Consider the following 13,518-nt stretch of genomic DNA (forward strand, 5'->3'; position numbering starts at 1 on the left):
TACTGTGTTTTTGGATTCCTGTGGGCTACGATAAATTAATTATGGAATTTAAAATATTACCTGTTTTCCTTGCTTTTTTGGACAAATGATATCATGAGTTCCTTTTTTTGTGCTACTTACCGTTTTTTTCTCTCCTTGTTTTGCAAAATACTCCTGCAACTGGGTTCTTCATCTTCTGTGTTGGTGTGTTGTTACACATGTGTTTTTTGGTAACCTTTTTTTTAAAGCCTATAGATAATTATTATTTCCCCTCAGTTTTTCTTCTGCCTCTCAGTGTATGTGTGCTGTGCAGTTGTACATGGTTAAATTTCAATGTCAGGCGGTTTGATACTTTTTGTTGCTCTTTTAGATAATACTCTTCACATCTGCAATAAGAGTTTATTGAATGCATATATACAAAATATTTCAGGCAATGAGTAGATATTGACCTAAAATTGCAATAAAACTACACCTTAAACTGCAGCAATAAAAGTGTTAAGAGCAAATGTGCAGCTTTATTAACACATTATTAACCATTATATTTGGTCTATATTAAACTTCTCTGTGGTTAGTGTAAGGCTGTATGTTTGCACTATCCACATATACATGCTATAGCTGTATAAACTGTAAACGTTAAACCACCATTAGCCATTTCAGGGTAGAATTTGGCTCTATGCATATTAGTTTTTGCAGGTGTGGTCCATGCTACGGCAGTAACAGAAGGCTTTAAAGAAACGGCAGTAGCACGTATCACAGGGGTTGCAGCAGGGCAGGTGGTGGCCCAGGCAGGACTGCTGATGAGGGATACAGCGGCTGGGGGACCGGGTGCCTCTTCTCTGAAGCCGTACAGCTTTACCCAGATCCTGTGGTTATGGCAACGAATCAAAAATAGAGAACACAGAGAATAATGTTATAGTGCTCAAACTTTTCAGGCCAAGTACCATGTTAAATTATATCAGAACATCCAAGTCATCACCTTAACCATTTGAGCAATGCACTGCTTACATAGGAATGTGGGCTATGCTTTGGAGTAAAAACTAACCAATATTAAAATTGTAAACGGATCAGATATTAAAAGTAAAACATGAAAAAAAAAATTTAGACAATTTAAATGGAATATTTTTAGCACTGTCATTTGGCGTACCAAGTGGAGGCACATACCACTGGTGGTACATGTAAATTCTGTAAGTCACATGATATTAAATGTGAAAGCCAAATGTAAATTAACCACCTCATCATAGGATCCAAGGTCTTCTAGCAGTTTTTCTTCTGCAGAGTTTCTTTCAAGGTGCTCCAGTATAGGTAGTACGTCTGTGACATACAAAACACAAATGTGCCAAATATAATTTTTTTAAATAAGTCCACTGTATCCAATTTGAAATTCATTAATTTAACACCTAATGTTAACTGGGATTTACACAATGAAGGACTGATCATTTTTGCTAAAATCTTTTGTACTCCCCATACTGATCAAAATGTAAAGATTATGTCCAGACAAAATAGTGTCCACTTTAAGAACTGAAATTATTTTATTTATCAAAACACATTAAATATATAAACATACATATATCAAACATAATAAGTTTGGACAAACCTACCACTTTTTTATTATAAGCAGAGCCGGACAGTAACGGAGTAGCCTACATTTACTTGAGCACAGTACTTAAGTACAATTTTGAGGGATCTGTACTTTACTCGAGTATCATTTTTGGGGAGTACTCATGGCTTTACTCAAGTACATTTGAGAGGCAAATATTGTACTCTTTACTCCGCTACATTTCTATCCATAACCGTGAGTACCCGTTACTACTTCTAAAAAAAAAAAAAAAAAAACAAGGAAAAAAGAAAAATCTCGGAAACCCTCAATTTGTTGTTTCCCTCTCAAACGTGATTGGATTGTGCAGGTGCCACTGATTGGGACAGCCTATCAGCAATCACCTTCAGCTTTCCGCCAAAGTCAACTCCACGGTCAGATTTAGCTAAGAGACGAAACCATGGACGAAACAATGGATGAAGACGCAGCAGGTCCATCCCGGGAATGTGCCAACCCGTGGCCGCACCTCGCCAGACTATTTCAATTTTCTGAACAAGTTAATGATAGTTTTCGCTTCAAGTGTTTGCCGTGTTTACCAATGTAAGCACTGTGGCAGTAGTAATGCAATATTTAGAAAATGTACTCTTGTACTCTTGATACTCAAGTACTTTTAAAAACAAGTACTTCAGTACTTTTACTTAAGTAGACATCTGACTGTAGTACTTTTACTTGTACTTGAGTAAAATGTAGCAAGGGGTATCTGTACTTTTACTCAAGTAATGAAGCTGTGTACTCTGTCCGCCTCTGATTATAAGTATTTTTCACATTTTAGAATAAAAAAGAACAAGTCTGGTAAAATATTCCATATAAGATATGTGTGAACATTTGTAGTGTACGAAATCACATTAAAATGTAAACAATAACAACAAAAATCTTAATCTCTGAAAAGATCAATAGAAAAAGATACACAACACGTTTTTTTTTTTTTTTTTTGGGAAAATAACATCAGTCTAGAAACCTTACCTGTGTCAGAAAGAGCAAAAGAGTTTTCACTACGTCTTAGGTTTGGATGTGATGCCATCACCATAACATTTATCAAAAACCAGCTGAAGATGGCTGTGTTCAGCATCATAATCATTTAAACTCAAAAACAAGATAAACTTCAGCCGCACTTTTAGTGATCTGGTTGTATTCACTGAAAAAAGAGAGAGCAGTCAAGAAAATACAGATTAAAAAAGTCTTATGTATATGTTTGTGAGCAAGTAGAAAGTGTGTATTTTTCTAGTTGCACTGTTTTTGCCCTACAGTATGTGTGTGGATCTATGTACGTTTGCACAAGTTAACTATGTATGTTCGACCTACCTGCAGCGTTCCACGTCCCAGGCTGAGTGTCTGCACAAGACTCCTCGATTTATAAGGCTCCTTGAGGTGGGAGGTGAGGGACACATGGTGCTGATCAGTGGATGGAGGTGTGGTCTCTTGTGCCTGGCACAACCACTTAACTTCCACACAAACACACGCATACATGACCGCCCAGTGCCCACGCAGTCAGGAAAAAAAATAAACAAACAGAATATCCTGGATGATGGTGTCTGATGGAATATTACTGTAATATGTTAGAATAAAAAATAAATGCTGAAACATAAGAAAAAAACGTAACACCTATTTAAGATTTTAAAAATGTCAGTTTATTTTAAATGTATGAAATAATTGGAGGAGTGTGAAAAATTCATTACTAGTTAGTGAAGCTCAGTAGGTTTGAAACATGGTTCTGTATTTTGAACCACTCAGAACAAAAATCAGTTGAACGATGCTTATTTTTAATCTGATGCTAATTTTGCATATTTATTTGGCATATCTGTTTGTACATTTTTTAACGTACACAATTTTATATCTATGTATTCAGTACATATTAATTTATTATTTGGCTTAATTTTGTGATGTTTCTCATCATAGCATAATTTTCTTTGACACTGTTTGACACAATCACACTTTTAATGATCTTTAGCTTAATTTTGTGATTTTGCTCATAATTGTTGCTTATTCCTGATAAATAAGGGAAATACCCTATTTGGTAATATTTGCACTGAATTTGTACTTCAGATTATTTTTCGTGCTCATCCTAACGCTCAGCACTGACCAGTAAACACTTCATTATGAAGCTAATACATCTATTATCAGCTGATGACTCCATCCTGCTGATTTACTGCTGATGACGCAATACAGCATCCATTTGTGTGGAAATAAATTGTTTAAAAGAAAGGACTTCAGTACTTATCTTTGTACGGTCAGATTGGTCTGAATTGTTTATAAATGGAAAATAGAATGTGCAATTAACAAAAACATATGTTATTCAAATAATTTTGTACAAAACAAACAGGCCAAGTCAGAATTGTTAGTTTATTTATTGAAAGACTGATCTATTAGGATTAAGACAAAGTAGACACAAATGTATGATAAATCTCTCTCTTTTAAAAAAATTAAATAAATGAATAAATACATCATGTGTGTATGTAATGCTTAACTGTCAGACAACTTCTCATCAACGAATGTTTGCTGCTATTTTATACTATGACATGCTTTTAGCCATGCATCTAATATTGAATTAAGATGATTTCAGTTCATATCCTGCTCTCTGGAAAATATAAACCACATATTTGAAGAAATAATAGACTGAGTGTTTCCGTTGAAAGACAATTTATCAACATTTACGTTTGCAGCAAAAATAATTTATCAGAGGGCAATGATGAGTTCACAGAAATCTGTTCATTTTCCAAAATGTACATTAATTAATCTTACGGTGAACACCATCATCTGTACAAATCTCTCCATTTATCTTTTAGGATGGCTACGTGCAATGTTCAGTGTACTTCTCTCTCAGAAGGCCGTCTAAGTGCACCATACATAGATAGTGCTGCCTTTCAAACTCCAGTGCCCTTTAAATAATGAAAAAACAAAGAAACATAATAGTTGATTTGTAATGATGGTGGATGGGTGAATACTGGGAATATAATAAATATAATTTAAAAAATGAATTTTGCTGAAGGACAACCAAAACATTTACATCCAAACATTAATTTAAACAAACAATTCATGTGGAATCTTTATTGAGTTTAAGGTCCAGCTCAGCCCAGACTGACTTGGGTTGCTTCTGTTTGGATGGTTGACACACCTAACCAACACAAAACTCTGGTAACCTAACAAGGCACAATATAGGCCTATTTAATTGAATTAGGCTACTAATAGCATAAATAATTATGAAACAAATCAAATATAAAACAAATTAATTAGGAAATAAATATGTTTATGTAGCCTAGCTAATTAACATATATCAAAATGAAAATAAATTATTAATTAAATAATGAATCACTTGGCCAAGCCCTGTTTATAGAGGAAGAGATTGTTAATTACTGATCGACTGCGGCGAAATTCATTTGTTGACTCTTTTCTTGTTACGCGGCAAATTGTGTGACGACGGGACCCGTGCCGTGGTTTTTGACCGTCCACTCTCCCACCTGCAGCAAAGGTGTGAAACCCAACCCGCGGGACCCCAATTCCTATGTGTAGGGATGGTCTGAGATCAGTATTTATGGTCTGATGGTCAGATGCTCAGTCACATGAGTGTGTGTGTGTGTGTTCATCCGGGTATTCGCATCTTCAGCTATGGGACTCGGAAGTCGGACTCATTCCACGAATCGATTCTTTCGAACCGTTAGATTTAAAGATTCTTGCTTCAAAACGATTCTCAGGTGTTGTTTTCCGTCACATCTATTGCTATTTATTACTAGCTATTTTACGATTAAATTGTACTAATGATCGTTTATTATTATTATGTTTTAGTGTCTCACTTTAGTTTATTGCAGCTAGGATTCAGCTCATAATACAAAAAGTAATTTCGAAATTACAATTTGCATTTATAATAAACTAAACTTTTTTTTTCTTTTTTTTGTACGTCTTTCAGGTGAAAAAGGATTTTATTAAAACAAAAGGTTTCGTATGTTTGTTGATTAAACTGACATACAATCAAGTTGTAAACAATCCAGTATTTGTAGAAATTCTGATATTCGGCTCATTGAATCATTCAGAACTGTTTTGTGAATCTGTTCAAATGGTTCATTAAAATGATTCGACTCAGAAGAACAAATAGTTCATGAATCGGACAGCGACTGTGGAGCTACATCTTGCTTTTTCTGTAGCTAGTAACTTACACAGTTAGTCTTATTTTTTCACCATGCCTTTCTCTGAATTGTATTTTAATGTGGATAATGGTTATCTGGAGGGGCTGGTGAGAGGTTTTAAGGCTGGTATTTTATCTCAGGCGGATTATTTGAACCTTGTTCAATGTGAAACTCTGGAAGGTGAGTCAAATGTGTGTGTAGGCTGCTAGCTTACGTTATCTGGTCTGTGTCCGTTTTCATTTTCGACATTTTCACATGCAGTTGCGTGTCGTTTTTGACATGTATTGTCGTTTAAATATGCAATCCGTATTTTATCACTGATGTGGTATCTCGCTCATAAATCGTCATAAAACAACAGCACAGCTAATGTCAGTTAGCTTGTTTCTTTAGCCAGCCCAGATCCTCCGAGCGTTTAAATCCCCTTCATCTGGCGATATTCAGTTTTTACATCCTTATATTTCCCATCTTCCTCTGCCCTGATATTAAGTAAACACATGAAGTCCTCTGATCATTATATTATGTTACTTTTTAATTTAGGTGCAATACATTTATATGCTAACTGTGGTGCTTTCAGCAACACATTCTATTTTCTGATCTTTATATTTAACTTACGTATTTATTTTACATGATGGTACGCAAATGTTTAAACCGCGGCTCTATTTTAAACATGCAATGTAATGTACAGTATCAATTTTAAAGGCCTGCGTTTAACCTGACGGACTGATGGTTACCGGAGCATCCTCGGTTGTGATTTCAACGTCGTATTTAAATTGCTAAGACCGGCCAGTAATTGATTTTTGACCCGTTTAAAGTAATGATCGGGATAAATAGTAAATATGTGTTTTTATTTAATCTTTTTAATAAACGAAAGATACAGGTCTCATTTGAGGAATGATAGTTGATGGTGCTGGTCATGTGATTACAGTATGTCATGACGTCAGTTCTGTAGGATGGGCATATTCTTATTCAGCCTGTGCTGATGGCATTATACTTGGCTTTTTTTTATGACTTTACTCGTCCAGCAATTTACTTCCACTTATTCAAAAAATAAATAATAAATTGCTTTAATGAGAGAAAACCAATTATGACCAAATTTGTTTAGATATCAAATTTTAAACATCTAAATCAATTGCTGCATAAATTAATTTAGACATCCTCTAGATGAAAATTTTACTGGAACAAGTAATTTGACAGTATTCACTGGAACAGAGCTTTGTCACTCCCTGAAAACTCCTTAAGAATATAAGTACAGTACATTTTAAGAAACTGCAAAATATCTATCTAACTAGCTCCCAAATTGCTACTTTTGCTGATGTTTCCAACTTGTGTGTATTTTGTAACATTGGGGAAGAAACTTTGCTTAATTCATTTTATCAATTCAATCAGATACATTCCATTTGGGACAGTTTAAATCTAAAAAAATCCTTCAACCTGTGCTGCATTACTGCCTAATATGCCAGACTTTACAATTAAAGAACTTTTAAAATGACCCCAAAAATGAAAGCAATGTTTTTAGAAATTGAATACATTGTAGCCTAATTGTGTCTCCCCCTTTAAGAATCAATGGGAAGTGACTCACTTGGAATTTTTGCTTGTGCTTTAGGGAACTGGAAACTGTGTAAAAACATTTCCGAGATTAATGTATACAGAAATCACTTCGAGCACAACCCTTTAGCATTGAAGAATGAGAATTTGGATTTACAGATACATTCATTATCATCATCATCTTCTTTTTTCTTTTAAACAATTAAAGTTTTCACTTGTATTTCTCCTCAGACCTGAAGCTTCATTTGCAGAGCACTGACTATGGAAGCTTCCTGGCCAATGAAGCCTCCCCTCTCACTGTCTCCGTCATTGATGACAAACTAAAAGAGAAGATGGTGGTTGAGTTCCGCCATATGAGGAACCAGTCTTATGAGCCTCTGGCCAGCTTCATGGATTTCATCACGTGAGTGCAGTCAGATATCAAAAAGCATAAGCAAACCAATGCTGCCAATTCACAACACGAGGTGTCAAATATAATGCTGTATTGTACAAATTTACTGGATTTAGTGAATATTCATAACTAAGAAATTTTTTTTGATAGCTTTATCTGCTCGATTTTAAACTAATCACTGTTTTAAAATATTTCACCTCTCAGGACCCGTTATTAAGCTATTTTCCGCTGCTTTTTCAGATACAGCTATATGATTGACAACGTCATCCTGCTGATCACTGGAACTCTGCATCAGCGGGCCATCTCTGAGCTGGTGCCCAAGTGCCATCCGCTTGGCAGCTTCGAACAGATGGAGGCCGTTAACATTGCCCAGACTCCAGCAGAGCTCTATAATGCCATCCTGGTGGATACACCACTTGGTAGGACAATCTTGACATGAAAAAATGAACACATGAATCACGGTCACCTTTTCGTTCACAAGTTTTGTGGCTAGAGGAAGTCACTGAGTTGCAAATCTTGTCATTTATTGTCTGGATTTTTTTAAGCATTCACAAATCTCCAAAACATATTCTAAATAATACCAAAGTGCTCATCCCCACATCACAGTTAAAGACTGTTTCTGTTTGTTTCAGCTGCTTTCTTTCAGGACTGCATCTCTGAGCAGGATTTGGATGAGATGAACATTGAAATAATTCGCAACACCCTTTACAAGGTCAGCCTTGCGATGGAAAATACAGGGATGTAAATCTTAAACATTCATTAGGAATTTTCTCATGACATAACAAATATGCTTAATTAAACACAGAAACTCACTGGTGTTGTCTGGATATTATGCGCGGGTAGTGATCTAACTTTGACCCTGTATGTAGGGGAGACCGGGGCTAGTTGTTACCATATTTACTCCTCTGAATATTTTTCAGGGTAGGTTGATTTCTGTATAGGCACATGCCAAGGCTTGGCTGCAAAAACTATATTGAACAGCAGTGTTGTTGAGCAGAAAAAATTATACAGTAGGTTAAACGCTTGTTTTGTTTTAAGTTTTTTTTTTTTTCTCGCATACACGTTATCTACAGAATACAACTTGCAGTGAAATGTAAGCCTGGCCAGCTACTTAGACTGTCCATTAAATATATAAATAGTAGATAAAAAAGGTAAGATAAGATGAACACAAGAAATAATGATGGAAAAATGTCTGATAATAATAACAAAATGGCAATAAGGTCATTAGGATTCAAAAGTGCTGGGCATGTGACCAGCAAAATATGTCAGTATTCTTTCTATTTCTGTGCTCTGTCTGGCCTTTAACCTTGAAACCATGAGCTGTGGTTGATCTCTCCTGTCTGTGTCTCCAGGCATATCTCGAAGCTTTCTACAAGTTCTGTTCCTCACTGGGGGGAACAACCGCAGACACCATGTGTCCAATTCTGGAGGTGAGTAATACGAGTACAATGAAAAAGATTCTGATGGGATTTTTTAATTGTTATTGATATGTTTCAGTCTTTTAGTAACTAAAGCAAAGCTTTGTTTGTGTATCAGTTTGAGGCAGACAGAAGGGCTTTCATCATTACCATTAACTCCTTTGGTACGGAGCTCTCCAAAGAAGACCGAGCGAAACTTTTCCCTCACTGTGGCAAGCTCTACCCAGAGGGTCTAGCACAGCTAGCCCGCGCAGATGATTACGAGCAGGTCAAAGCTGTGGCTGAATACTACCCTGTAGGTATCTGTGTACAACGAAATGGCTTCAAACTAACACTTCATAGACAGCATGATTAAATTATGACAGAATGTTCCGAATTTTTGGAACTTTTAATTCTATTCTTTTAATTCTAGTTGTTTTGATGTGAAGTTCATGTATTTTTGGCCACCAAAATGATTTGAGGATTAACTCTGAATTCATGTTGCTTCAGGAATACAAGCTTCTCTTTGAGGGTGCTGGCAGCAACCCAGGAGACAAAACCCTTGAGGATCGCTTTTTTGAACATGAGGTCAGCATTACAGAGAGAATGCTACTGCATTATGTAATTCAGGGATTTTTTTGATGTTGGCAAATGTGTTCTTTTGAAAGTCCTCTGCTAATGGGAAAATGTTGGTTATGTGTTTGCAGGTGAAACTTAATAAGCTGGCCTTCCTGAATCAGTTTCATTTCAGCGTGTTCTATGCCTATGTCAAATTGAAGGAACAAGAGTGCCGGAACATTGTGTGGATTGCAGAGTGTATCGCCCAAAGGCACCGGGCTAAGATTGACAACTACATCCCCATATTCTAATGGTACATAATATCAGTCTTGAGTAATGATCCACATGGCTTGTATTAACTGTATTCTGTTATGTTAAGGTTTGAAAATTATGATTCTGTCTCCTCCCTGTTTCTTGCACTATGCCACTCTTACCTTTCATTGTGATTGTCTTTATTAGAGTAAATTATTGTTTGTTTTTGTCTGACAGACAAAGCAATGCAGTTTGCATTCCCTCTCAAAACTTAGGATTTTTTAAATGAAAAGTTTTATAAAAGTAGTCAAATGTTATTTTGCTTCATAATGTTATGACTGTGTAACAATGTCACCTAGAAAGCAATCACAGCCCATTGCAAGTAAATACATGCAGGGAGTTACAGGAGAGTTTGTTTTAGTGAAACACAAAACTAAAGAGAGATCTATAGTCATACTCTTCCTGTGTAAGGCTAAGAAAACACGCATTCCATCATTATTGTTTATGCATTGAATACTTTTTCAGTTAATGTACATTTTCAGATTATAAACTCCCTGAACTTGGGATCTTAGAGGATCCAGTGTCCACATCTGATGAGGGTTAGAGAACCACTGCTAATCTAGACTGCTGTCCTTATTCATGAAACAAGCAGAATGAATTTCATTATAAATTTTACATAATCCTTTTTGTGTAAATTGTTGGATTCAATGCAACAACACGGTTTATGTAAGAATGGATTTATAATTGATTTACAGAGAAATTGTTTTCCATGTGTTTCAGGAATACGGAACAGTAGGATTATCCTTAGAAAAAAGAGAAATGTGGGGGATTTACACGAAAATGTTTTTTGTGTGTATAGATTCTTCATAATGTATGTTTGTTAAAATGAGAATTGTGTGCTTGCTGTTTGTAAATTTGTGCTGACATAATTTATGGAGTAGATCATAATTCATGATTGACAGCTGAATTGGTGAGGTCTAATGGATCTAGTATTAAGAAAGACCTTGCCCTCTGCTTGCAATGTAAAATCTATTGTACTGTTGTAACCATAATGTTTGTGTTTTAAGTGATCTAAATGAAGTCTATATATATATATATATACACATACACACACACTATATATACAGTAACTCTGTGTTTGTATGTTTTATTCTATCTTTAAGAGAAAAAGAGAGGATTGAAAAACAGCCACTATTGCATTTTGTGGAGATATCTAGCTTGATTTAGCAGTAGTTACATTAGCCACCACCAGATGGTGCAAAGAGCCCAAAAATTCTTCATCACCATGTGCAGACTGGCTTGGAAGTTGGCTACAGCATGAGCTTTAGAATTTGAATTAAAATTTTACTACGGACATTCAGCTGAACACAAAAGGATTTACTGTACCTTCCAACACAACCTGAAGATATTCTTTATAAAGATAATTAGCCTGTTTAAGCATGTTTTGTTCTAGTTGACAGGAAGATGTGTCTGCCAAAACCCACGAGATGCCTCCGGGGCTAATGATGCCATTTTTGCATTAATGCTGTGTTGCTGTAGGCTACTCTGCCAAAAGCTAAGCTATACCGAAACATGTGAAGGACGTGCCAACTGCTTACTGACAGAGCTTCAGTCTTTTGTAAATACCAGATGTGGTTTGAACATGTAGTTGAATGGCTGGTTATCTGTGTTTTAAAACACTGGAGAAGAAATTGTATCTTAGTGATGTTCTAAACACCCACGCAGTTCATTGAGTTTTGTATTTCTGTTTGAATGAACATTAGTTAAGGTTTTTTTTGTTTTTTTTTTGAGGGGGCTTTGGATCACTCGGTGATGACCCCATCCTCGTTCTTTCTACGTGCTAAAACATTATGGTCCAGGCCTCATTAAAAACGCTTAATTACTGCAAACAATCACAGCCTTTTAGTTCCACAGTGCTCTGGATCTATTGCGGATCAGAAGACCAAAAATGGCTTGGACTCTAGCAACCTTTATGAATGCAAATTATCTTAGCAGCCACGTCACCGCAGCCATGAGACAAGAGCACAATAAGTTTAAACAGTTCCTCCTCCTGTTGCCACACAACTCCTGGAAAATGCATAAATCTTTCAGACGCTCCAAGCCATTTTCATTTAGTAGAGTTATAAATATGCAATGTATCTGTTTTGACCAATGCTAATGTTGTACTATTATGGTGGACTTCATTCTATTGCAGTAGTACTACATGTGGTATTCCTGTTTAATCTTGTTCAGCAAATAGTGATAAAAAAAAGTTTAGTTTAGCCAGATCTAATGCAGTTCGATGTATACGATGGAAGTCCCAGACTTGAATTAAATAATGGAGGTGAATTTATGGAACATTATGGGATTTATGGCCATTTTGATTAGGTGATACATGTACAAAGTTACTGTTGGATCATCACCTTTGCATTGTAGGAACACCATCTAACTTTACTACTTAATGTCATTCCGAACATGCATGGCTTTCTTTCTTCTGTGGAACACAAAAGATATTTTGTGAAATGTTTCAATGTCTTTTTTTTTTTTTTTGTCTATACAATGGAAGTTAATGGTCACTAAAACTGTTTGGTTACCAACATTCTTCAAAATATGATTTTTTATGTACTGTAGAAGAAAGAAATGCATGCAGGTTTGGAGCAACCCCTTAAAGTTCATGCAATGCAATGTCTTTACTATTCTATTTAAGAGTAGTAAACAGTAGAGTAAAGAGTGCAAGACCTACATCTTACATCTTCTGTCACAGAGCCTTTAAAGGGATACTCCACTTTTTTCGGAAATATGCTCATTTTACATCTCCCCCAGAGTTAAACAGTTGAGTTTTACCGTTTTAGAATCCATTCAGCCGAACTCCGGGTCTGACGGTACCACTTTTAGCATAGCTTAGCACAGATCATTGATTCTGATGAGTCCAGTAGCATTTCTTTCAAAATGACCAAAGAGTTTCAATATTTTTCCTATTTAAAACTTGACTCTTCTGTAGTTAAACCGTGTACTAAGATCGACGGAAAATGAAAAGTTGCGATTTTCTAAGCCTATATGACTAGGAACTACTCTCATTCCGGCGTAATAATCAAGGAACTGTGCGGCTGTACCATGGGTGCAGCAGGCGTAATGATATGACGCAGCGCCTGAAAATAGGTCTAATAGGTTAGACAAACTTAGTCCCGGTCACGTTGGAAGAAGTTACCGAGCTGGGGACTATTTTCAGGCGCTGCGTCATATCATTACGCCTGCTGCACCCATGGTACAGCCGCACAGTTCCTTGATTATTACGCTGGAATGAGAGTAGTTCCTAGCCATATAGGCTTAGAAAATCGCAACTTTTCATTTTCCGTCGATCTTAGTACACGGTTTAACTACAGAAGAGTCAAGTTTTAAATAGGAAAAATATTGAAACTCTTTGGTCATTTTGAAAGAAATGCTACTGGACTCATCAGAATCAATGATCTGTGCTAAGCTATGCTAAAAGTGGTACCGTCAGACCCGGAGTTCGGCTGAATGGATTCTAAAACGGTAAAACTCAACTGTTTAACTCTGGGGGAGATGTAAAATGAGCTTATTTCCGAAAAAAGTGGAGTATCCCTTTAAGAGCATGTTCAGTGTTCTCTAATTGGATTACAAATCCCTGCAATTCAGCAAGATGAAGCCCTCTCCACCCATGATGTTAAGATGTTCAGAGAGACG

The 13,518-nt window shown here is 36.1% G+C and overlaps 2 protein-coding genes across 3 annotated transcripts; one reads left to right on the forward strand and one right to left on the reverse strand.

The window, feature by feature from the left end:
• Positions 1–563: 563 nt before the first annotated feature.
• Positions 564–2,899, reverse strand: agrp (agouti related neuropeptide). The gene is made up of 4 exons (XM_084405400.1): positions 2,876–2,899; positions 2,537–2,708; positions 1,211–1,290; positions 564–842 (listed from the first exon to the last, which is right to left on the reverse strand). The coding sequence occupies exons 2-4, from the start codon at positions 2,649–2,651 to the stop codon at positions 660–662; spliced, it is 378 nt and encodes a 125-aa protein (XP_084261526.1). The 5' UTR covers positions 2,652–2,708; positions 2,876–2,899; the 3' UTR covers positions 564–659.
• A 2,748-nt stretch (positions 2,900–5,647) lies between these two features.
• On the forward strand, positions 5,648–10,964 carry atp6v0d1 (ATPase H+ transporting V0 subunit d1). 2 transcript variants are annotated; one of them, XM_084404159.1, is made up of 9 exons: positions 5,648–5,871; positions 7,468–7,639; positions 7,868–8,046; positions 8,260–8,339; positions 8,980–9,057; positions 9,164–9,340; positions 9,535–9,612; positions 9,732–9,895; positions 10,615–10,964. In XM_084404159.1, exons 1-8 carry the CDS (start codon positions 5,745–5,747, stop codon positions 9,891–9,893), a joined length of 1,053 nt encoding a protein of 350 aa, XP_084260285.1. In that variant the 5' UTR covers positions 5,648–5,744; the 3' UTR covers positions 9,894–9,895; positions 10,615–10,964. The 2 variants fall into 2 exon arrangements, with proteins under 2 accessions (XP_084260285.1, XP_084260284.1); XM_084404158.1 differs by having other exon boundaries at positions 9,732–10,964.
• Positions 10,965–13,518: the final 2,554 nt, after the last annotated feature.

Source organism: Rutilus rutilus (assembly GCF_951802725.1).
Source record: "Rutilus rutilus genome assembly, chromosome: 3".
Classification (NCBI taxonomy): Eukaryota; Metazoa; Chordata; class Actinopteri; order Cypriniformes; family Leuciscidae; genus Rutilus; species Rutilus rutilus.

Excerpts from the sequence above, each read along its gene's own strand:
- atp6v0d1 (XM_084404158.1), top strand. The coding sequence starts at position 5,745 with ATGCCTTTCTCTGAATTGTATTTTAATGTGGATAATGGTTATCTGGAG. Across the intron at positions 8,047-8,259 it reads CCTGGTGGATACACCACTTG|CTGCTTTCTTTCAGGACTGC; the intron begins GTAGGACAATCT and ends TGTTTGTTTCAG. Across the intron at positions 8,340-8,979 it reads TTCGCAACACCCTTTACAAG|GCATATCTCGAAGCTTTCTA; the intron begins GTCAGCCTTGCG and ends CTGTGTCTCCAG.
- agrp (XM_084405400.1), bottom strand. The coding sequence starts at position 2,651 with ATGATTATGATGCTGAACACAGCCATCTTCAGCTGGTTTTTGATAAAT. Across the intron at positions 1,291-2,536 it reads TTTTGCTCTTTCTGACACAG|ACGTACTACCTATACTGGAG; the intron begins GTAAGGTTTCTA and ends TGTATGTCACAG. Across the intron at positions 843-1,210 it reads ACCTTGGATCCTATGATGAG|GATCTGGGTAAAGCTGTACG; the intron begins GTGGTTAATTTA and ends CCATAACCACAG.